The 23,536-nt window shown below is 43.6% G+C and overlaps 1 protein-coding gene across 2 annotated transcripts in view; it reads left to right on the forward strand.

Annotated features, from left to right (window-relative positions):
- TNR (tenascin R) overlaps window positions 1–23,536 on the forward strand; it is a 413,177-nt gene that overhangs the window by 199,591 nt on the left and 190,050 nt on the right. The window contains exon 3 of one of the 2 annotated variants that reach the window (XM_083157271.1): window positions 4,104–4,574. In XM_083157271.1, coding sequence (XP_083013397.1) covers window positions 4,104–4,574 — 471 coding nt within the window. The remainder of the gene's footprint in view (window positions 1–4,103; window positions 4,575–23,536) is intronic. The other variant, XM_083157272.1, reaches the window with a different exon arrangement.

A 23,536-nucleotide genomic window follows, 5' to 3' on the forward strand; every position in this document is an offset into this window, starting at 1 on the left:
TAACAAATCTCCATCATTGGTGACAAAAGAAGGTGCTTTGGCGCCCAAGTAAGAGTGGGAACATTCAACCATCCCTCTCTGTCTCCATGAATACACAAGCGCCTGCTGTGCCAACTAAATTGTGCGCTTCTGTCCTGATGCCCATAAATTAAATTAACAAGGTATGCAATAGCATGCAATCTACTGTTGTCAGTGATTAAGTGCAAATCTGACACTAAAGATACAATTATCCTGTTGCTACCGTGAAAAAGGGAAAACTAAGAGGAGAGCTAAATATTTTTAGCATTTGATTCTCAGAATATAATTCTTCATGTGTGAAGAAGTAATTTGCTGAACTTGTCAGTCCTTCTTAATAAATAATCCCATCGACTTAATTAAATGACCACAAAACATAAATCACAAACCATAGTATAAAAAGTCACTGCAAAAATGTTTAGATTAAAGTTACAATGACCGTTAAATATTTAAAGATAGGTTGGTCGACCTAAAGATGGTCGACAGTCATTAGGTCGACACCACTAGGTCGACATACTGGAAGGTCGAGAGGTGTCTAGGTCGACAGATGGTTAGGTCATCACAAGCATTAGGTCGACAGTCAAAAGGTCGTCATGGGGTATTTCATGCCCTACCATCATATAGAGCGTGGTGGGAGAATAAAATAGTGTGCCGAGCGTAGCGAAGCACCATGCCCGAAGCCTGGCAAGCGTAGCGAGCCACGTAAGGGGACTGTGTCGACATTCGGGTAAAAAAAACTGTGAAAAACTCAATGTCAACCTTTTGACTGTCGACCTAGACCATGTCGACATATTGCGTGTGTCGGCCTAACCACCTGTCGACCTTTTGCCATGTCAACCTGTCAACCTTCCAGTATGTCGATCTAGTGGTGTCAACTTAATGACTGTCGACAATCTTTAGGTCGACCCAGTGATCCATACCCGTGGGGTGAAAGCACTACAGCTTAATCCCGGCAATTCAACCCAGGTTATAAAACGGGTTAAAGTTGTGTCACCCTCTGTATAATGTCTGACCCGGGTTTACAGTGAAAGCGCCGGACCCGGGTGCAATCCGGGAATTGCGATCCTGGGCAAGACTTGGCTTTGCTAAGTGAAAGGGGTTTATTTAAGTTAAATATCAACCCCATGTTATCATCTACTTTTTATTTCACTATATAAATGTATACAGTGATCTGTAATCATGTTAGTAATTAAAAGGATGCATCGGATAGGGGCAAGGATCACAGTTACATAGATACATAGTAGTTAAGGCTGAATAAAGACGGGCATCTATCGAGTTCAATCTTGGTTACTGTGTATGATCCATTTACTACATCCCTTATTATACGTTGTATAGTCTGATTTTTGGATACAGTTTATGATTTTTGTTTGTACCCCTGGATGTTTTTACCTAATAGATATTTGTCCAACCTTATTATAAATGTATTTATTGTGTCTGCCGGCAATACCTCTCCAGGAAAAGAGTTCCACAGTTTGGCTGCCCTGACCATAAAAAAGTTATTTATTCTAAGGCAGGCATGGCCAAACAATGGGCCTTATTCTAGTTCACTCTTTCTGACAAAATCCTTCCTAGATGGACAAAACCATGTGCACTGCAGGGGGGCAGATGTAAAATGTGAAGTGAAAATTAGATTTGGGTGAGTTATGGGCTCCATACATCAGCAATTAATTGTGACAATCCTCAGATATGGAGATGATTGCCACAATTAATTTTAGATGTGTGGGCTCCCCCTTTTGGCAATCCCAATCAAAAATTAATAGGGATCGACAATCGATTGCTTAATCAGATTTTTAAACATGTTTAACAATCTGGTATTATCTGCGGAACTTTTTTATATGTGTGGGCATTCCCAATTCGTCTTCTTCATCTATTTACATTATGAACAGCTGAAATGACAATCGATTGGGCAATTTCCAGATATGAAGATGCAATATTTAGATGGAAAAATCTGCCGATCACTGGAATAAATCTGTAATGTGTGGGCAAGTCAAATAGATTGTAGAATCCATTTATCTGGCCAAAAAATTCCTGGATCTGGAAATCCATTAATTGTGATTGCTGATGTATGGGGCCCATTATTTTGTTTCTGTGCAGGGTAAATACTGGCTGCTTTATTTTTACACTGCAATATAGATCTCACTTTAAAGTAAAACCCCACCCAAATCTAATTCTCTCTGCACATGTTACATCTGCCCCACCTGCATCTAAGAAGGAATTTGTCAATCTAAGAAGGAATTTGTCAGAAACAGTGAACCAAAATAACCCCCTGTGTCCCTCCAGCTGTTGTGAAACTACAAGTCCCATCATGCCGTGCTACAGTTTTGCTATTAGGGAATGCTAAAACTAGGGCAAGGCATGCTGGGATGTGTGGTTTCACAACAGCTGGAGTGCTACAGTTTGGCCATGCCTGTTCTAAGGCAAAAAAAAATCTTGTTTCCTCTAGTCTAAACTCATGTCCATGTGTACTAGAGTTCTTCCTCAAAGCAAAAAAGTTGCCTGACAGTATACTGGCCCCTGATATATCATGTCTCCATTGAAATTTCTATTTTCTAGCGTAAACAATCCCAATTTGTTCAATCTATTTTAGCTTAAATTCTCCAACCATTTTTTATTTTTTAACTTTGTTGCTCTTTTTTGGACTTTTTCCAGTTCTATCATATGATGTCCTTTTTATACTGTGGGGCCCAGAATTGTACTCCGTATTCTAGATTCGGTCTAACCAATGCTTTCTGAAGAGGTGTAATTACATTTGATTCCTTAGGCTCAATACCCTAGTACAGTGGTTCCCAAACTTTTTTTGACTCCCGGCACCCTAGAGCATCAACATTATTTCAAGGCATCCCTAGGCCAAATGTTTCTTATTGCGAAATACATAAACAAATATTAAATTAAGTAAATTGTGTTTATACAGTATGTCATCTTTTTTTGGTCAGTTATGTGGTAAGGAACAGGATTTTCTTCTATTTGTCCACATTGATGGCCACAAGCACTGGTTTTGCTTGTTACATTGAATATAAATAATTTGAATTGGTCTTGGACCATCAAACCAAGGCACCCCTGCAAGTATCTCAGGGCACCCCAGGGTGCCTAGGCACACAGTTTGGGAACCACTGCCCTAGTATCCTGGTACCGTAGTAGTATCCTCCATACCCTAGCACCACACGCTAGTATCCTGTTGGCCTTATTTGTTGCTACATGACATTGAGCACTACACCCAAGTTTGTTGTCAATTTGTACACCTAGATCCTTTACCCATTTTGATATACCCAAAGCAAACCCGCTTAGATTATAACTAGCACACTGTATATGTCTCCCAAGATGCATAACCTCACATTTATCCACACTGAACCTCATTTTCCATTTGTTTGCCCACTCTTCTAGTTTATTAAGATCGCTCTGAAGCGTGGAGACATCATCGATTGTTCTAATTACTCTGCTCAGTTTTGTGTAATCAGCAAAGATGGAAACTTTGCTGAGTATACCCACCCCAATATTGTTATCAAATATGTTAAATAAAAGGGGCCCTTGCACCGACAATGCGGGGAGGTGAGTGGTGGCAAGTAGCTGGATACAGGCTGAAAGAAGCAGGCTACCCAGCAGTACAGAGGGTATAATTAAGACCTAATCTCAGTGCAAATTTGTTCTCAAAATGGGCAGAACTGTATGCTGCAGTGCAGGTGGGGCAGATGTAACATGTGCAGACAGAGTTAGATTTGGGTGAGTTATTTTGTTTCTGTGCAGAGTAAATACCGGCTGCTTTATTTCTACACTGCAATTGAGATTTCAGTTTCAACACACGTTACCCAAATTGAACTCTATCTGCACATGTTACATCTGCCCCACCTGGCGTAGTTTTGCTTATTTTGAGAACAAATTTGCCCTGCGGTCATGTCTGAGTGACATCTGAGGTTCTCATGGGAAGAATATGGTGCCAGATGCATCTATTTGAATAAAGGTCATACTAAAAGATCCAATTTGCTAAATATATTAGAATTACACAGTCAGATGTTGAAGCAATAAAGCGTTTATTTTTGTAAGTTTATTGAGTTATACAATAAAGAGCATTAATCCCTTTGTCTTCTCCACAGGTCTCACAGAATTCGCACCTCCCTGCAGCGGACATGGTAACTTCAGTATGGACTCATGTGTATGCAGCCAGGGCTGGGGAGGAGAAAACTGTTCGGAACCCTTGTGTCCGCTGGGCTGCTCCGGGAGAGGTACCTGTATAGAGGGCATCTGTGTGTGCGAGCCAGATTACACCGGCGAGTGGTGCACAGATCTGTTGTGCCCAGAAGAGTGCAGCCCCCACGGGCAATGTCAAGATGGGCAATGCGTATGTCAAGATCCATACACTGGTATCGGCTGCACAGAACTCCGCTGTCCAGGTGACTGCTTGGGAAAAGGACGTTGTGCCAATGGGACCTGCGTATGCCAAGATGGTTATGCCGGAGAGGACTGCGGGCGTATGTGGTGTGTGAATGCCTGCAGTGGGCGAGGGCAGTGCCAGGATGGTGTCTGTGAGTGCGAGGAGGGGTACAGTGGGCAGGATTGTTCTGAAGGTAAGAAACTACCATATTTAATCTACCATTGACAAACATAGACATCATAATGACCCTACATCGCTGTGTGTGTGTTGGAGCCAGCGATAGCAGTGGTAGCATTATCATCGGTAGAATAAAGAATGAGCAGGGACCATAAATCTCATCATCAGCAGTGTTCTCTCATTGGAGAACACTGGTGCTGACAGCTCGCTCAGCACACATTGCTGTGTGTGTGTGCGCTGAGCAGCGCTGTGTGCGGAGCAATCTAGCAAGGCTCACATCGCCCAGCACACTCGCAATATGTGTAGTCCCCATAAGATTAACCATGATGAAATACTGGTGTTAATTCATGTAGCTCTTATCCATAAATAATAACACATAACGGAATTTACATTTTACATAAAAGTTACATTTTTAGGATGTGAGAAAGCAAACCCATGTTCAGCTCCGAGCCAGATGTACAGTACAAGTCGTGTACAGCGAAGCAACACTGCACATAGATTTCAGGCCAAACAATATCGTGCCAGAAAAGGCCGTTGGTGCGGAATTCCAGCAATAAAATCTTTGAATTCCATTGTTTGCCATCTACATTTTGCTGAATGACATTCGCACTGTACATTGCAGTTGTAAATTTTTATTTTGTGACATTTATAGTCTTTAGACACAGTTGGGATGACATGACAATGATCAAATCATTCTGCCCTGTGTTGCAGTTGGCATAGGATTAGGGACATTTAAGGCCAAATTCCACCAGTTAATTATACAAACATTTCAAGCCCAAATCCAGAAAAAAGTAAAACCTTTGAGTGGGCAACCAATCAGATTATGGGGGCTATTCAATGCAGGGTCACGACTGTTGGGTTGACCCGAGAGACGTGACCCTGTCCTGTTCTTGGGCAGCTGGACGCTGAATCGACAGGCCAGCTCTCCAATTCCCAGCCGTTCTCGGCAGAACGTTCCCGACAGGGAAGACGCCCGTCAGTGAAGACAGCATTGAATAGGACCCTGCCGCTATTTTCCCTCGTCGGGAATAGCGGCGGGAGATTGAAGTCCCCCCATATCTATTATCTTCAAGAAGGTGTTAAGTAAATAAGAAGTAAATTCTGATTGGTTGCCCATAGCAACATCATATCTGAAATAGAACTCCCATTTTAGTTAATAAACCCCTCTAAGATTTATTCTGTCCATAAAATCCAACCCATACTGTATTTCTATTTACTTTCTGTAGCTATAATCTGGGGCTGTTTTCCCGAACTGGGTGCCACAAGACATCTGTCGCGGTGCCGCAGACGGGTAGTTAAGTAGCAAATCAAATTATTTATGACCATTGTGATATCCAAAGCCGGTGCTCGTGTCAAAAAATGTGGACAAACAAAAGTATAACTCTGTCAATCTGCCTAGGGGTGCCGTAAATACCGATACTCTAGGGCGCCATGGTGTAACAAAGCTTGGGAACCACTGATATGAGGTAAAGTTTGATATATGGTCATATTGTTCAACTCAAAGTTTTTCATTTAGTTTTTGTTTGACTCAAGAGATCAAATCACCATTTTCATACATCAGAAAGGAGGCTCAAACTTTGAAAGAGCTCTCGTCTTCAGACATTACCTGTGGCCTGAGATCACGGATATTCTACAACCTTTTACTATTCCTGCTGCATTACGTGGAAGCTTTTTAATCCTCCTTCTATATTGATGGTGCAAACATACCTTCTGTCCCTATTTTACAGTATATTAACCCTTTGAGTGCCAACGTTGCTTGATCGAGCCTTAAATAACCGCTGAAAATGCCAGCATCGCTCACAGCGACTGTTCTTGTAGTACAAAAAAATACAAAACAGCCGAGTTAATTCATTGAAGTTTAGTTAAATATTGCTCCCAAAATAAGAACAGTCGCTGGGAGCGGCGCTGGCATTTTTAATGGATGAGTCATCATAATGATTTTACAGATTGAAATCTTACAAATTAACAAAACTCAGATCTCACACCGTTCGTTCTTTGAACCAGAAAAGTATTTTTGCAAATAAGAAAATGCATTGTTTCTGAAGTTTAAAAAAATCTATATATATATATATATATATATATATATATATAGGCCGACATGGATAGTGGGGGTATGAGCGTACTAACTATAGTGGGTGCCCAACTAACATATAAGTACCTAAATAAATATTTATATATATATATATATAGATATATTTATATATCTATATATATATATATATATATATATATATATATATATATATCTTATTTCTATATACTCCTAATGTGGTATGGTGATATGTCCATATTTTCCATTATTTAGAGAACATAACCCCTGATTAAGTCATTTATGACGAAACGCGTCGGGTATCATTTTTGGAAGAATTGGATTATGGAATCCGTGTCTATATATATATATATATATATATATATATATATATATATATATATATATATATATTCCTTTGTAAATAACATTTCCTAAGACTGCTATCCACAATATTAATTATATTCATCCAACTCTTTAAGCAAAATAGCCAAATATAAATGTTTTTGTGCCGCTCACTAGGAATATTGGACATTAACGCCACTAAGATACTAAGATACTGTAAGTAAATCTAACCGGAATGCAACAAAGTTGTTTATTTATATATTTCTTTATATTTCATTAACCCTTTGAGTGCCAACGTTGCTGTGAGAGATCTTCAAAATATCCGCAAAAAAATGCCAGCGTTGCTCACAGCGACTGTTCTTTTTTCGGGTGTCATGCTTAAATAAGCTTCAATTAACTGACTTGGATGTATTCGTATTTATTTATACTAGAAGAACAGCCGCTGGGAGCGGCGCTGGAATTTTTTGTGAATATTTTGAGGATCTCTAACAGCAATGTTGGCACTCAAAGAGTTAATGCAAACAAGCTTTTCAACTCTACGAGCCCCACTCTAAATCGTCTAGTGAAAGACGTAGAAGGGCGCTGTGCAGCTGAATAGTAGTCACCTGCAATATGAAAGCACTCTTTTAGTGTCAGAATTCTTTGAAGCAAATCCCGCTTACAGAGCATAATAACAGATGAAGACTTTTTTACACCTGTGTAGCGAATTCACGCTCGGAGCATGTTCCATGTGGTTCAGTAATTTGCAACAGGTGGATTGGGGGCAGCACTTTAAAGCTCTCATGACCAGTTGTTAAGTCTGTAGACTTGGATTCATGCCTATTTCGCCTCTTTTTCTACTTTTCTTATATTTTTAGCTTTCCATTTTACCAGTTTTTCTTTTTCAAATTACAAAATAAGAGGAACAAATTTTGTTACTGAAAAAAGTAATATATTACTGCCACATTTAAGGAACATTAAAGGTGGACTTTCTTAATAGGCAAATTGTCCTATGGTTTAAAAATTTGGGACATTCTACTTGTAATAGTTTTGTTTTGCCCTGTAAATTAAAAGTTACCCCAGCAGTAAGATCCCCTGGGCTATTTGAGAAGTCATAGTTGAACATTACGATATATTTTTCTGTCCATTCTCAGGTTAATTTGTTTTAATTGATTTTTCTTAATTGGTTCTTTTATTATATGAAAATTTCTTTTTTTTTTGTAATTTTTTTTTATAATTTGTAGAATTTTTATGATTTCTGTTAAATTAAAAAAATAAGTGAGGTAGTAGAGGCCCAAAACAAACAATGTATAAAAGCTGGATTTAGGATAAATGTAAACACATTTATATAAAATGCACCAACACACAAAATATTGTTATACAGAAAGCATTCATTATCCCGGCGGTTCATAATGCTGATGTCAGCATCTCGCCAGGAGAGCGGTGCTAGTATCCCAACAACAATGAGGATGCTGGAGTCGATATTCCGCCTGCCGGTATGCCGAAGGGTGAGCAACTGGGGAGCGCTCATTTCAGCTTGTGGAGGGGGTGGGTTAGGTTTAGACAGTAGGGGATACTTTGGGTTAGACTGGGCGGTTAGGCTGCGAGGAGGAGAGGTTAGGGTTAGAGTGCAGGGTGGGGAAGGTTAGGGTTAGATTGCAGGGAGGGTGGGTTAGGGAAAGGCACTTAGAAGGTGGAGTTATGGTTAGGATGATGGTGGGGAATAGGTTTAGGTAGTGGGGTTAGGGTTAGGCACAAGTGGGGAGCGTTAGGATTAGAACAGTGGTAGCCAACCCTAGCCCTCGAGAGCTACCAACAGTTCACATTTTCCAGACAACCTAGCTGCTGCACAGCTGCACTCATTAATCAATGACACATTTTAAAAGATACACAGATGGAGCTAATTAGCTCACTTGTGATTCTGTGAGCAGACCTGCAAAACATGCACTGTTGGTAGCTCTCGAGGACTAGGGTTGGCTACCCCAGGATTAGAATGTGGAGGAGGGGGAGGTTAAGGTCAAGCTACAGGAAGGGAGAGTTAGAGGAGGAAGCAAGGGCACAACTACCATAGGTGCAGGGGGTGCAGTTGCTATGGGGTCCAGAACTGTGAGCGGCCAGCTTCCCTCTCCATTATATTTGTTAAATACTTTTTTCATGTAGTACAAAGGGGCCCTTAAAAACTTTTGCTATGGGGCCTGCAAATATCTGGTTACGCTCCAGGGAGGGAGGGTAAGTGTACTTAGCTGACCCCTGTCAGTATTACCTCCATTGGGATGTCAGTTTCAGTATTCTGGCCGCCAGTCATCCTTGTTTATAATACTCAGGCTTGTAACAATGTGTAAAAATTGGAAAGAAAACAAGATCACGTGACTATATGACTTTTGCCATTCTCTTTTTTTCTGTTTCAACTTCAGTTATTCTTTTTTCTGTACCATCAGCGCTTAATTAGCCTGTGGTGAGCAAATTGGAGTTAATGAAGTCTGAGTTTTATAGGCTCCCAAGGGGCGGAAAAGCTTAAATCATACTTTGCACAAATGGCTATACAGTATGCATAACTAAAGCCTAAAATTAAAAAGGTTTAACTTAATATTTTGTTTGCTTTAAGGACATACTGTACTGTATGGATGTAGTCTGCACCCCGATACGATGTCGACTGTCCCAATAACAACATCGGCATCCAGTGTCATTTATCATAACACTTTTTTCCACCAAGTTGGTAACATGGAGTTGAGAAGAAATAGTGTAATGAACATAGGGTTTATGGAGGTAATTCTGGTTCATTTGCAAAGGCAAATTCCTTCTCAAATGGACAAAACCATGTGCAGTGCAGGTGTGGCAGATGTAACTTGTGCAGAGAGAGTTAGATTTGGGTGGGGTTTAACTTCAAAGTGAGATCTATATTGCAGTGTAAAAATAAAGCAGTCAGTATTTTCCCTGCACAGAAACAAAATAACTCACCCAAATCGAACTCTCTCTGCACATGTTACATCTGCCTCCCCTGCAGTGCACATGGTTTTGTACATTTGAGAAGGAATTTGCCTTTGCGAGTAAACCAGAATAAGAGCCTATGCTTCCAAGTGAAAAAAAATTAAACATCAGACGATACAGATACAGTATATATTGCATGTTTTCACTTAAAGACGTAAAGAAGAACAATACGAAATAAAAGAACACAGGAAAACTGTTTTTAGAGAGATTTTCTGTGGAAATAATGAAAAATTAACAAGTAAGGATATCTGAAGTAACTAATTTACCACAGAAACACTCATTTATCAAAGCCTCCATACAGCAGAACGCCAGCCTGAAGGTTATAAACAAAGGTACAGTAAGACACTTAACTGGCGGCCTTCTGTCATGGGACCATGGATCACAGTCTTCCGGCTGCAAGAGTACGGCTAATACCAGCAATGTTAGAGCATATCATTGTAGCACTGCATTTATTAGAAAAGAATCCTATTGATATTGATAAATGGTTATTAAACTCCAGATCCTATCTGCTGTGGTTATTTTTCCTTTTTGAAAACATTGATTAATAGACCACATTGTCTCTGGGTTACATCATTTGATAAAAGTGACTGTACGTGAACTGTGATGTATTTGTCAAAGAAGGAAATTTTATTTGTTTCCTGGACAATATATCTTTTTTTTCTGTAAAAAATACAGAAAACTACAGGGGATGGTGGAAAAGACCTCAGCAAGGTCATGGGTCGAGCAGAGGGTCCCAAATCAGAGGGTCCCAAATATATAGTTGCTTAGCACATACATTTGCTTTGTTTGTATGTATGTATGTATGTAGATGTGTTATATGTGGGGCAGTGCTACGGGTGATCAAATACTGGAGACAGACCATTTCTTGTACAAAATCAATCATTATTTACACTCATCTCCTCCAGATCAGAACTCATAATGGCTGCATAAACGCCAATATATTTATCAGAGGCGGATTGGGAACTAAAGGCGGCCCTGGAAAAATTAGAAGTGGCCTCACATTGACCAAATCAAATATAGGCAGAACCAACACCAAAATAGGCGGGATTAATACATCACTGCACCTGTGTGGAAACTGTTGGTTTAATATGATTGGCAGTCACAAACCTTCAAATTATACTCCTCCTCCCCCCACTGACACTGACCAAAGACCACAAAATCTAGGAGACAAACAATTCATTACTATAATCCCTTGAATATCACAAATATCCTCCCCCTTCCCCCAGTGGTGCCCAGAAACACCATAGAAATTTTTACACCCCAAGAAACCACCCACTCCTGTCCCTTAACAGATGTCACAATGGATATAGTTGGTTGCCTGCCTTAGATAAGCCTTTGCAGCATCAGGCAAACTTCTTTATGAACCTGCAAAGGTGGCTTGTGTGGGAGAAAGGAGGGGGTGGGACTAGAACTCTGGGTGGGGCAACATCTTTAAAAAAAAAGTCACTAGCTGACTGGTGAGTCAGCCTACCGGGTCTCTTCAATGTAAGGCCTATGGCCAATCCACCCCTGTTATTAACATTCTGTAATGCAAAATCCTGTAGCATAATCGTGGCTGTTTCATCTCTCCTCCAGGTCAATACTTAACCAGGGCCGGCTCTACCACTAGGCAGCTTTAGGCAGCTGCCTAGGGCGCCGGGATCTGGGGGGGCGCCACCAAGTCTGCAAATCAAAAAATCAAGGATGTCTATGAGTATCCTTGTTGTCCTTAATGCAGGTGGTGGCTGTGGAACTTATAAGACCTCACCTCCATACTTTCCCTTAAGTCATACTTCCTCCATTGTTGCCCCCTCCTCCTTGTACTCTGTCGTGGGTGGCAAAGCGGAGGGCGCAGAGGACCTCCAGGAAAAGCAAGGGACTTGGCCACCTTCCCAGGGGGGAGGAGGTCACGGGATTGGATGACCACATGATTTAAAAAAATGGGGGGGGGGGGAGTAGGTTGAAGTTTTGCCTAGGGTGCTGAGAAGCCTTACACCGGCCCTGTACTTAACCATACAGTATGTTCATTTACTTTTAAATACATAAGAGCATATGTGATAGGGTCCACGTTTGCTGAAGGTATGGGATGTGGGACAATTTTAGATCTTGTAAATGATTGCTGCTTTTAAAAAACGTTTGAGGTCGGTTGGCATTCCTCACCTGCTGCAAACCCAGACCCTTTTACATACAGTATGTCCCATGATCTAGTCACTGCATCGGCACAGTTTTTAAACATTGCATTGGTACTAGGTCACACATCAGTTCTTTTGAAGTCTCCCCTCAACTGTTTGTCATAATACTCTACCATCTGCAGTTTTGGTACCCTGTAGTTCTTTACAGTGTATCAGACCTTGGCTTGTCACTACTCTTCCTGATGCAGATACTTTACTATATTTCTCTTTCCTACCTGGTTGCTAAACCAAGCCTCACATCTGAGGAACACTCTTTGTGGGCTCCCTACAGAAACACCTAGACTTCCTTATGTTGGTCCCTGTTGAACGCCAATGCATCCCGTTGACTCTGTGCCTCTACACTAACAATATAAATCTTCACCAGATCCTATTTCATTTACTGAACATTAACCCTAAATATAAATAATATTACTGTAACACCATGCTTCAAGAAGTCCTGTCTCCAAACATTTGCAAGTACTGTAAATCTTATATTGCATAGTAGTTGAAAAGTACATGGTCACTTATACCCCGTTCTCACTGCAGGCAAATTCCCGGGTCTAGCATGTTGATCCGGATATTTGCCTTTTAACACAGGTTTTTTTGCAGTGTGAACGGGTCGCATACCCGGATCTCATACACGGGTAAAACCCTTCTTTTTACCCGTGTTTGAGATCCGGGTATACAGACACGGGTTGACCGGTTCTCACTGCATAAAAACCCATGTTAAAAGGCAAATTACCGGGTAGAACTTCTTCACCCAGGAATTTGCCTTGCAGTGAGAAGGAGGTCCGTCCCTGGGTAAAAGCCGTGTAGTTCTCACTCGCAGTGAGAACACATAACTGAATAATTGCCTACACTGGAAAGTCAATTGGTTCTGAAAGTCTACGTGGACATTTAAATGATAAGATATATGTCAAAATTCACAAATCTTGACATTTTTAAAATGTCTATATGTTCATAATGTTGACATTTAAGATATAAACACCAGAATGTCAACTTACAGTTATTAGTATATTTTAGCCTATTTCTAATTCTAACGCTATACTTAACCCGAAACATATAAAAAAAAAAGAAAATGGAATTCTGACCTTCTGTTGTCATTGATTGGCACGTTAAATGCTGACATTATGAACATAGCGCCAATCATGATGAGGCTTCTAGCTGGGTACAGAACTGCCATCAGGTGGGTTATATGGTTGGGGAATCAATGACAAGCGGGGTGGCAAGGGTGTGGTGTCTTAAAATGCTTATAACAAAGGTTAGGTGACTATGGTCAGCTAAGAAATGGACAAAAATAATTGCAAAAGAATATATGTATATAATAAACTGTAAAATAAACTATTCACTCCATTGTGTGAACTTCATGCAGTAAGCCTGCATCTCCATATGCTCACACAGGTGAGAACATTGTAATGTGAAACATGGTAAATAGTGTTAAATAATCCATTATATACCAGTGCGTTGATTTTAAGTGCGTAATAAAGACTTTAATGCTTACAAAATGAGCTTTGACACAGCTCATCAAGAATAATAATATAAGTAACTGGGCCTATACCAATAAACTTTGAAGTTTATTGGTATAGGCCGACTGGGCGACTTTGAGCTAACAGCTGCTCAGTTAACTCATTTGAGCGCACTGGCGTAACTAGGCCACCGCAGCCCCCGCCATGGCGGGGAGGCGCAGAGTAACTATGGGCGCCGGGGGGGCTGCGGTGCTATAGTTACCCGCTGCACTGCTGCCCGGCCGCATCTTCGGTCACTGTCCCGTCACTCGCTCCCGGCGCCGGCTCCTGCTGATAATGATAAGTGACACTTAGAAAATGGCTGCCCCCGTATTGCAGACAGTTTTGGCAGCCATTTTCTAAGAGTCTCTTTTCATTATCAGCAGGAGCCGGCGCCGGGAGCGAGTGACGGGACAGTGACCACAGATGCGGCCGGGCAGCAGCGCAGCGGAGACTGGTATGGGTTTGGGGAGGGGAGGGGGGGGCGCCGAAAAAGTTTGGCGGGGGGGCGCAAATTATATAGTTACGCCACTGTTTGAGCGGCTTTCAGCTCGAAAGCCGCCCAGTGTGTACGAGCCAGCGGTGAGCGGTGAGTGCCGATGCACACTGGCACACTGGTATTACCAGCAGGTGATCGACGGAGTGGACTGCTTTCCATAGTGTCTGGCTATGGAAAGCCCTCTACCCCAGGGAAAATCATTCAAACAGATGAAAGCTGCCCAGTGTATATGAGCCAGTTATAAGCGGTGAGTGCTGATACAAGCTACCGCATCATCGCTGGCCCAGCTGCTCATCTTCCAGGTGGAGTGGACGGCTTTCCTGCTATGGAAAGCTGTCCACCCTTGGGAAAATCGCTAAAACAGATGAAAGTCGCTCAGTGTGTATGCACTGAGCATTTTTCAGCCCAATGATTTTCCCCATCAGTGTTTTAGCTAATGCTAATGGTACATTATTCTGCAGAAAAGCTTTGGGATACTGCGCTGTTTCCCGTGTATCTGAGCTTTTAATGAAAACATAGAAAACAAATCAAACAACTGGTCATTCATTTTAGCAAGGTCACATGGTTGATTAGGATAATGAATGAATGAGGATTAAGGAGTTAAATATTTTACATTTATTGACGTGCACTTTATTACATGACATGTGTCAATGGTCAACATGTGAAAAGGTTGACATGAGTTTTTCACTATTGTTTCCTTTCATCTGACATTTTCATGCTTTACAATCCACGCAGACTAGAATTGGAAACGGTAAAGCATGGGAAGGCAGGGGCAAACGCAGGATTTTCAGAAGGGGGTTTCCAGAGAGGGGCGGAGCAAAGCACGAAGATGGAACTTAGGTGACCCAGTATATGCAGAGTCAGTTAAAGTATTATAGATAGACCAAATGTATATAAATAATAATAATAATATATATATTTACAGTAACAGCAGTGTAGACCCCTGGGCATAGCAATGTATTGGGGCCCCTACCAATCCTCCAGCGGTGGGGGTAGTAGGTGCTATGAGCGGAAGCTTTGATGTCCCGCAGGTGGTAGGGGGTATTATATCAACCGCTCAGCATGTACGGCCTGGATCAATAATTTCCACTAATTACCCCATGCAGTACAGAGTCCCGGCGCCTGCCATCATAGCCGGAAATGCTGCACCTCTGACGAGGACCACGAGAAGAGCCAGCGGCAGGGGGGTGCCTGCAATTACCCCATGCACAGATGGTGGGAGATGGGGTGGGAGAAGGGGGCATTGGGCTGAATGAAGGGGCCCTGATGCATAACTTCCAGGGTGGTAGAGAATGTTTAATATGCAGAGGAGGGGTGTATAGTGGAGTGAGCTTATTATTCAGAATTTTCTGGTGGGAGGACAGCTTGCTTGACTGCAGATGTCTCCCGTTCCTGGAACTAGAATCCTACCAACCAAATGGTACTGTGGACTAGGGGATCAGAGTTCAGGAGGCAGAGCAATCCGCCAACGAGAAAATAAAACTACATACCAGGGGTGTGGAGCTGGAGCAGTAACCAGCTGCTGGAAGGCTGATATCTCTGGTTCTGGGTACAGTAGAAACAAGCTACTAGTGTCCCTCAAAGGGGGAGAGTCCCAGCTTTTGGAATATACCCTCAAAAAAACTCTAAAGGTCCCCTTACACTTGTGAGATTTTGTGAGATTTGATCCAATTTGAGTCAATTTATCTGACAAGATCTGATGTGCCGTCTGACAAAATCTTATGTGCCTGATGTGTAGGACACAATCCACAATCCTGTGCCATTGGGTATAACCAAGAGATTGGAAGAGATTGAACCTCCTGCACATAGGATAAATCTCGAGTTAATCAGGTTCAATTTGTTGAGACAATAAGTTGAACAAGTGTAATGGGCCCTACACACATGCCGATGTGTGCAGGGCTACCTAGCTATGCTAGGTCGGGCTGTGCTGCGCCGCTATCGCATAGCACACAGAGCTGACAGCCCACACACAGAGCGAGCTGTCAGCTCTGTGTGCTAAGCGAGCAGACAGCGCCAGTGTTTTCCGGTGGGAGAACACTGCCGATGCCGAGATTGATGGACACTGTCCATCAATCTCGGCCAGCGATAAAGACGCACGGGGACGCGCACGGCTGCCGATACAGCCCCCACACATACACCGATGTGAGGGCATTTGCTAAGCGACTTTGCCAAACTATGCAAAATCGCTTAGAAAATGCCTTAATATCGGCATGTGTGTAGGCCGTATTAGGGGGCCTTAAGTCAGAACCTGAAATATCTGACTGGGAATAGCAATTAACAGGCTTGGATGGGGACCACTCCTTTGAAGTCAGATATCTCCGGTTCCCCAGGGCCGATTTTTACAATTCTTGTATCCATGGAAAGAGGGGACCCTAAGCTTTCTGACTAGGACCCTTAGATTCCTGGAGGGGTTTCTGGGTGCGCTACTGGAAGGAGAGTGCTGTACACTTATTGGATCCTTCACAAGACAAAAGCGCAATAGAAGACAATAGGCTTCATTGGTGCAATGCCAATCTGAAGATGGCATTGCCCACTGCATACAAGTCCCACAACCTATAGCATTCTGGGCTTGGTGCATATGCGAAGCTTGGCCAAACATCCAAAAAAGGGCATTTTCAGAGGTGCCGCTGCTTTTTACTCTTTGCTGCATCTCGCCCGTAATGTCTTTAAAAATAATGGTCTTTAATGAGATAACCAGGGAGATGCAGTCTCTGGGGAGATTCCGGCAAGTCTGCCTGTTTTTAAATGTCAATCATTTAAAAATCAAAACCAGGTTTCTTTTGCCTTTTAAAATCATTGGCACTTTAAAATTATGGGCAACCTTGCCAAATCCCACCAGAATCTGCATCCTGCAATCTACTAATTAAGCCCACAAGAGTTTACGGCCAGAATTAATATGATAAGGAACAAAATAGTCCAAAAAGTAATGTTAATTTGACTTATTTAAAGGAGCTACTGATAAGAACAGATGCTACTATGTCGAAAAAAAAACATTTGTATGAACTTGGATTCTGAAACAATATTTTTAGTCCTTTCCTGTATTCACTGGAGAATCTCTCATTAGAATAAGTACTTTTTAATGTATTACATGAAAGAAAATCTTATCATGTATTACCCTTGATGGACAATGTTTATTAAAGGTTCAATGCTAGAAGGTAGTTTGGGTAATTATAATAAATAATCCCATTGCTTTCAATTAAATTGCTCTCTGCTGTAAACACAATATAGTGTATTGCTGAAATGAAATAAGTATCCTTAAAATGAGTCATATATTATTTCTGTGCTGGCCGCAGAGACTTCGGCCTCTGTAACCTCTTTCGTATTGCGTATTATATTTTTACCGTACCTCTTCTAACTTTCCAATCTGTAAACCAGCCCCCACAATTCTGTTTCTTTTCCCATCTTGTTTTTTTTTAATCTTTTTTTCCCCCACTAATCACACTCGCTTCCATTGTTTTTTTTAATGACTGTAAATTAAAGGGGTGTTTTATAGTAATTACGCTAATTACATTTTCTGTTCAGAGCTAATAAACAGAGTGAGAAGCGGGGGTTAATTAGTGGAGTGCACAGTATAGAGTGCCTGCTGTACAATGTAATGTGCGGGCTCTTGTTGTTGGCAGGTCGGATAAAAGCATTGATGGCTTGTACTTTATGGCAGGAAGGGGGCCGCCGCTGGCCGCGATGCAGGCACCCCCCTGCCGCTGGCTCTTCTCGTGGTCCTCGTCAGAGGTGCAGCATTTCCGGCTATGATGGCAGGCGCCGGGACTCTGTACTGCACATGCAGCCAGCTTCTATGGGCTCCTTTGGCAACAGCCCATAGAAGGGATATCATGATCCCAGAGCCTGTATAACACAGATAACAGGTACAGGGACCGGTGCGTGCACAGTAACAACGTAGGTACTGTGCATGCAGATTTTATGGGCTCCTGCTCGGCATCCCATAGAAAGGCGTCCCAGAGGGAGGGAACACCCCCCTAATGGGATTACCTTGGTGACTGGCAGGTCGTACTTCCAATAGGAAGTCATTGCTAGTCACAGTGAAGCCAGTGCAGTCTCACAAACTGCATCTGGCTTCACTACAGTGGCGGATTTTACCTGGGGGGGCTGCAACCCTGCAGCCCAATAGGTAAAAACCGCCACTGGATAAAAAATTTGCAAGGATTGGTCATGGAAAATACAGCATCAAGTTTGCTCGTAGTACCTTAATTGTCATTCATGCACATTTCAATGTACATTCTAATTTTGTGGTTCCGTGCAGCATCCACTAGAAAATGTTTGTACAGGTCCGAATTCGTCCCCAGCCTCCGATGGTGGGGTGAGCGCATGCGCATAGTCGCTCATGCACATGTGCAAACCCCCAGAGTGAACGCCTTTTCCAGTTTTTCACTTGCTGGTGCGTCCGCAAAATGAGTGACAGGCAGGAGGCGTTTCGTGGGCGTGCCCAAAAACAGTGAGCGCATCCATGGAAATGCTGGGCAGACCCCAGCAAAAACGCAGGCGTGGCCCTGCTTGCTTGGGGGGTGGGTGGATGACGTCACATGATATACTGCGGAAAGCATCTATAGGAAAAGTCTAAAAAAATAATTCAATGGTGTGTAACCATCTAATGATTTTTCCTCTGTGTGGATGCATGCGAACAGATAAGTAAGCGTAAAACTCCACTCACAGTGCGGGGATTCGGGGGGGAAACTCACGTCAGTGGCGGAACTCCCGGAGGCAATGGAGTCATCTGCCGCCGGGCGCCAGCCTTAAAGGGGGCACTGGCTCCATTGCCTCCTGGGGTTATTCCCTTATTGTATAGCAGCAGCCATGGGGCCCTAGTATCCTTATTGTACAGCAGCCGCGGATGCGGCGCTTCGTCCTCCCACCCCTCACCAGGCTGGCTGCTCACTGCTCTGCGGAAGTCACCTGACATCCGCCAGCGACCTGAGCAAGTGAGAGCCAGCTAACAGAGACTAGGAGCTGGAAGTCGGCTGCCGAATCCTCGCTGGGCATCCACATGTGGTGCGCCCGGCTCTGTCCTGCTACCGCCGGTCTCTACCAGCTATCGGCTGTCCCCCCTGCTGCTGGATCCCCACCGGGCGTCCACATGTGGTGCGCCCGGTTCTCCCCCACTACCGCCGGGTCCCTGGCAGCTGTCGGCTCTCCCCCTGCTGCTGGATCCCCGCCGGGCGTCCACATGTGGTGCGCCCAGTTCTCCCCCGCTACCGCTGGGTCCCTGGCAGCTGTCGGCTCTCCCCCTGCTGCTGGATCTCCACTGGGCCTCTCCTCCCTTTCGCCGCTGAATCCCTACCATACATCAAGTAGGTTTTAGTTGAATATATATGTAGCTAATAGTTTAATGTCCTCGACTCTGACTCCCCTCTAAATATGGGGTTAACTATACATTGTGGCAAAATACTAATCATTGCTCTTATCTAATGACCGATCCCCCCCCCCAACACCTTCTGAGGCGAACAGACTAGGTGCGTTTATCGCTGTGAATGGGGCAAGTGTCTCACATGCACGTGCGCCTCATTCACACTGTGGTGCCCCAAGGCATTTGTCAAGAGCCACAAAAGATGACTGCAGCTCCATCTGTACTTGTTTGTGATTTTTATTGTATAGGAACATCACTGGGACCCTGCTGTCACTCTCCATGTCTCTCTGTCCCTGCAGTCAATAACTATGTCCCCGCTGTCACTCTCTGTCCCTACTGTCGCTATCCCTGTCCCTGTCTATATACTTATTTATTTAGGGGGTGCCAACATTCATCTTGCCTCCTGGCACCTGGGACGAACTTACGCCACTGGCTCACGTCATTTAACCCCCACCCCGAAGACCGGCCAATTAAGGGATTTTGCACTGTACTGGGGGGGGGGGGGGGGCTTGATGACGTCTACATCCCCCCCCCCCCGCGGAGTGCTGCTGACAGAGGAGACTTTAAAAGTAGGCAACCTTGATTCTGCCACTTTAAGATAATCGCCTTATTGGATCAAGCAGTGGCAGATTCAGGGGGGGGCACCCGGGCATGTGCCCCCCTGTCATTTAATTTGTAACTTAGCTGAGGACCAGGGCTTTCCAACGAGCCCAGCCCAGTGTCTATAGCCCCCCGGGAACCAGAGATATCGCCTGGCAAAGCTGTAACGTTTTTTTCCCATAGGATAATATGGGACCCGTCAATTCTGACCCCCACCCGGTTCCAACGGCTGCCAGTTCCTCCCCTGGCATCACAGAAGCTTGTGGATGATCTCATTCCATTCCAAATCGCTGGGCCTTCAATATGATACCATGCTGGTCCATATCAGTCCATCGATTCCAGAGATATTGCGTGTAAACCGATTTTTTTATTGTTGAAATGTAATTTCATGGCAGTTCATGTTCTTTGAGGGCAGATTACTCTGGAACCAAACGTTCCAGTTTCACTGGATCAAAATCATTCAAAGTCCACTCAAATGTTCTTCAATATGATACTTGTCTCATGTAAATGAGTCAGTTGGTTCCAAAGATATAGCCGGTTAAATTAGAGAACTGGTTAAAGGGGGGGAGGGGTGGTTTTCTCTCCCCCTCACACCAGAAAATGCAGGGACTGGGCTGGTGTAAAAGGGGCCAACCTAGGAATGCATTTTCTGGTGTGAAAGGGGTATTATTTCAAATAGCCAGGACCTGCAGTGCTCTGAATACAGCCAGGCTCTGCCACTGTCCTGGCGGCGGCTGTCCCCCATTTACCGCGAGCATGTATTCCCCTTTGGCAATGAGCATGTAATCCCACATGGCAACGAGCATGGAACCTCTGGCAATGAGCATGGAACCCTTGGCAATGAGCATGTAGATAAGCAGCACTTATATAGCATCATTTTTAATAGGCATTATGGTGTTTGGCATAATACATAATGGACATAATGGCGTGTAACTTAATGTATAATGGACATTATGGTGTAAATGCTTAATGCGCGCCTTTGGCGCACAATGTCCCTGTTTATGAAGCGTATTGTGAATTTTGGCTTAATCTGTGTGTAATTATGTGAATTCTGGCTCAATCTGTGTGGCATTATGTGAATTTTGGCTCAATCCATGTAGCATTATGTGAATTTTGTCTCAATCCGTGTGGCATTATGTGAATTTTGTCTCAATCCGTGTGGCATTATGTGAATTTTGTCTCAATCCATGTGGCATTATGTGAATTTTGGCTCAATGCATGTGGCATTATGTGAATTTTGACTCAATCCGTGTGGCATTATGTGAATTTTGGCTCAATCCGTGTGGCATTATGTGAATTTTGGCTCAATCCGTGTGGCATTATGTGAATTTTGGCTCATTCCGTGTGGCATTATGTGAATTTTGGCTCAATCCATTTGACATTATGTGAATTTTTGCTCAATCCATTTGGCATTATGTGAATTTTGGCTCAATCCGTGTGGCATTATGTGAATTTTGGCTCAATCCATTTGGCATTATGTGAATTTTGACACAATCCATGTGGCATTATTTGAATTTTGGCTCAATCCATGTGGCATTATGTGAATTTTGGCTCATTCCATTTGGCATCATGTGTAAGGGGCAAGTATAATGGGGTCTAGTCTTTTGTTGCATAATGTGTAGAAGTTTTATATGGTGTTGTACACTACACTCAAGGACACGCCCCCTGTTGAGTGGCCACGCCCCCATCCTTCACTTTTGTCGCCATGGTGGGCCTGCGTACTTTAAATGCCAGGGCCTATTTTTAATCCCATTCCCACCCTCTCTCTGCCGCTCGCTTAGCATGTACACTGGCACCACTAACACTGCCCCTCCCCCACCTAAACCCTCTTTTATCATGGTGCCCCCCTGTCATTTTATCCTGGATCTGCCCCTGGGATCAAGGTTTACATTTCCTCTGCTGATTCAGGTGAAATGGGTTTTTCAGTGCACTTACTACAAAAACCTGTTGTCTATTTGCCTGATTCAGCTTGGATCCCAAAAGAAAAATCTTTCTCAAATTTTCATGTTGCACTCCAGGTGGGGCAAATGTAACAGAGTTATATTTGGGAGAGTTATTTTGTTTAAGTGCAGGGTAAATACTGGCTGCTTTATTCTTACACTACAATATAGATTTCAGTTTGAACACACCTCACCCAAATCTAGATTAAACTCCCCATCAGGTATCCCCCAGGTCTACACCTTTCAACTCACCATAATCTTAACCTAAACCTTAATAACTAAACTTATCTAATAAAAAAGACACAGACACAAGTGCTGGCGTTTCAAAATGAATGTCAAATTTATTTGACAATTAAACTAAACTATATATATAATGGTGGCGGCACCAAAGAACGGTCACTATAGGAAAGTGGGGGTTAAAGATGTTTACCATACACACCATCGCTGGTGATCACTCTCCCCGGTCATCCACTCGTGCTAGTGGTGACCACCCCCCAGGCGGAAGCATGGCCGATGACCATAGATGTCAGGGGAGAGCGACACCCCACTATCTACACACACACCTCAAGATCTTACAAGGATGACCGTTCTTTACCGCCAAAGCTAGGCCCTAAGCCGCTGCACCGCCACCAAGTAGGAAAACGCTCAGCACTGTGTATCTAACCAACTAAAAACATCGCCCAAAAACAGAGCCACGCCCTCCGGGCTCAGATGAACACCATCGCTTCTATACAGCGCACTCCGCTGAAAGCTGATGGCGTCATGGCGAATAACACCCCCGCCATTGGTCAGCAGGTACTTCTCAACTGCAGCGTTCACCGTCTTCCGTGAACGCTCCAGGCGGGGGCAGGACACCGCATTTCTCCACACAATCCTCGATATAATGGAGGACCACACCAACTTACATGTTGGCAAATACAGCGAAATAAAATAGAGGTCCCGCACAATCACAGAGCGTAGCTCAAGAGCGGTTACCCGCCCTAAGTCATTGCCACCCAGGTGGAATATAATGACTCTCGGGACCCCAGAATTTCACAGGGCTCGAATCAGACCAGCCTGCAGTCCTTTCCATAACATGCCTCTCTCACCCAGCCACCTAACCTCCCCAGCCTGACGGAACACACATACATCCGAGGCGATGGCCGCCCTAGAAGCCCAAAAGACAAAGGAATGTCCCATCATACATACGGACTTAACGTCCTGTCGACCTGAAATATATATAGAGAGGTTAGAAGGCTGTCGACAAACTGGCATACCACACACGCACCACACTTGTTAGGAGAGAGGAATGGAAAAAACGTGGCCGACCAGCTCTTGAGGCACAAAACACACCGTCTGGAGTAAACTAACAAGTACGCCATGCCAGATTGTAATTATAGCCGAATTGTGCCCCCAGACGGATGTGAAAAAACACCTCAAGGCCCCCACTGGAAGTTGGCGAGCGCTTATGCGTCCAGTCGACCATGGTGAAAAGTGACAGATAAGGCTGGCCGAATGTACCTTCGGAAAGCTGCCGAGCGCCATCGACCCAAAGATTGAATCTCTGCGTCGGAGCGGCCCTCCGCAGCCGCCGAGGTAGCAGCC

Source organism: Crinia signifera, chromosome 8 (genome assembly GCF_055691185.1).
Source record: "Crinia signifera chromosome 8, ASM5569118v1, whole genome shotgun sequence".
Classification (NCBI taxonomy): Eukaryota; Metazoa; Chordata; class Amphibia; order Anura; family Myobatrachidae; genus Crinia; species Crinia signifera.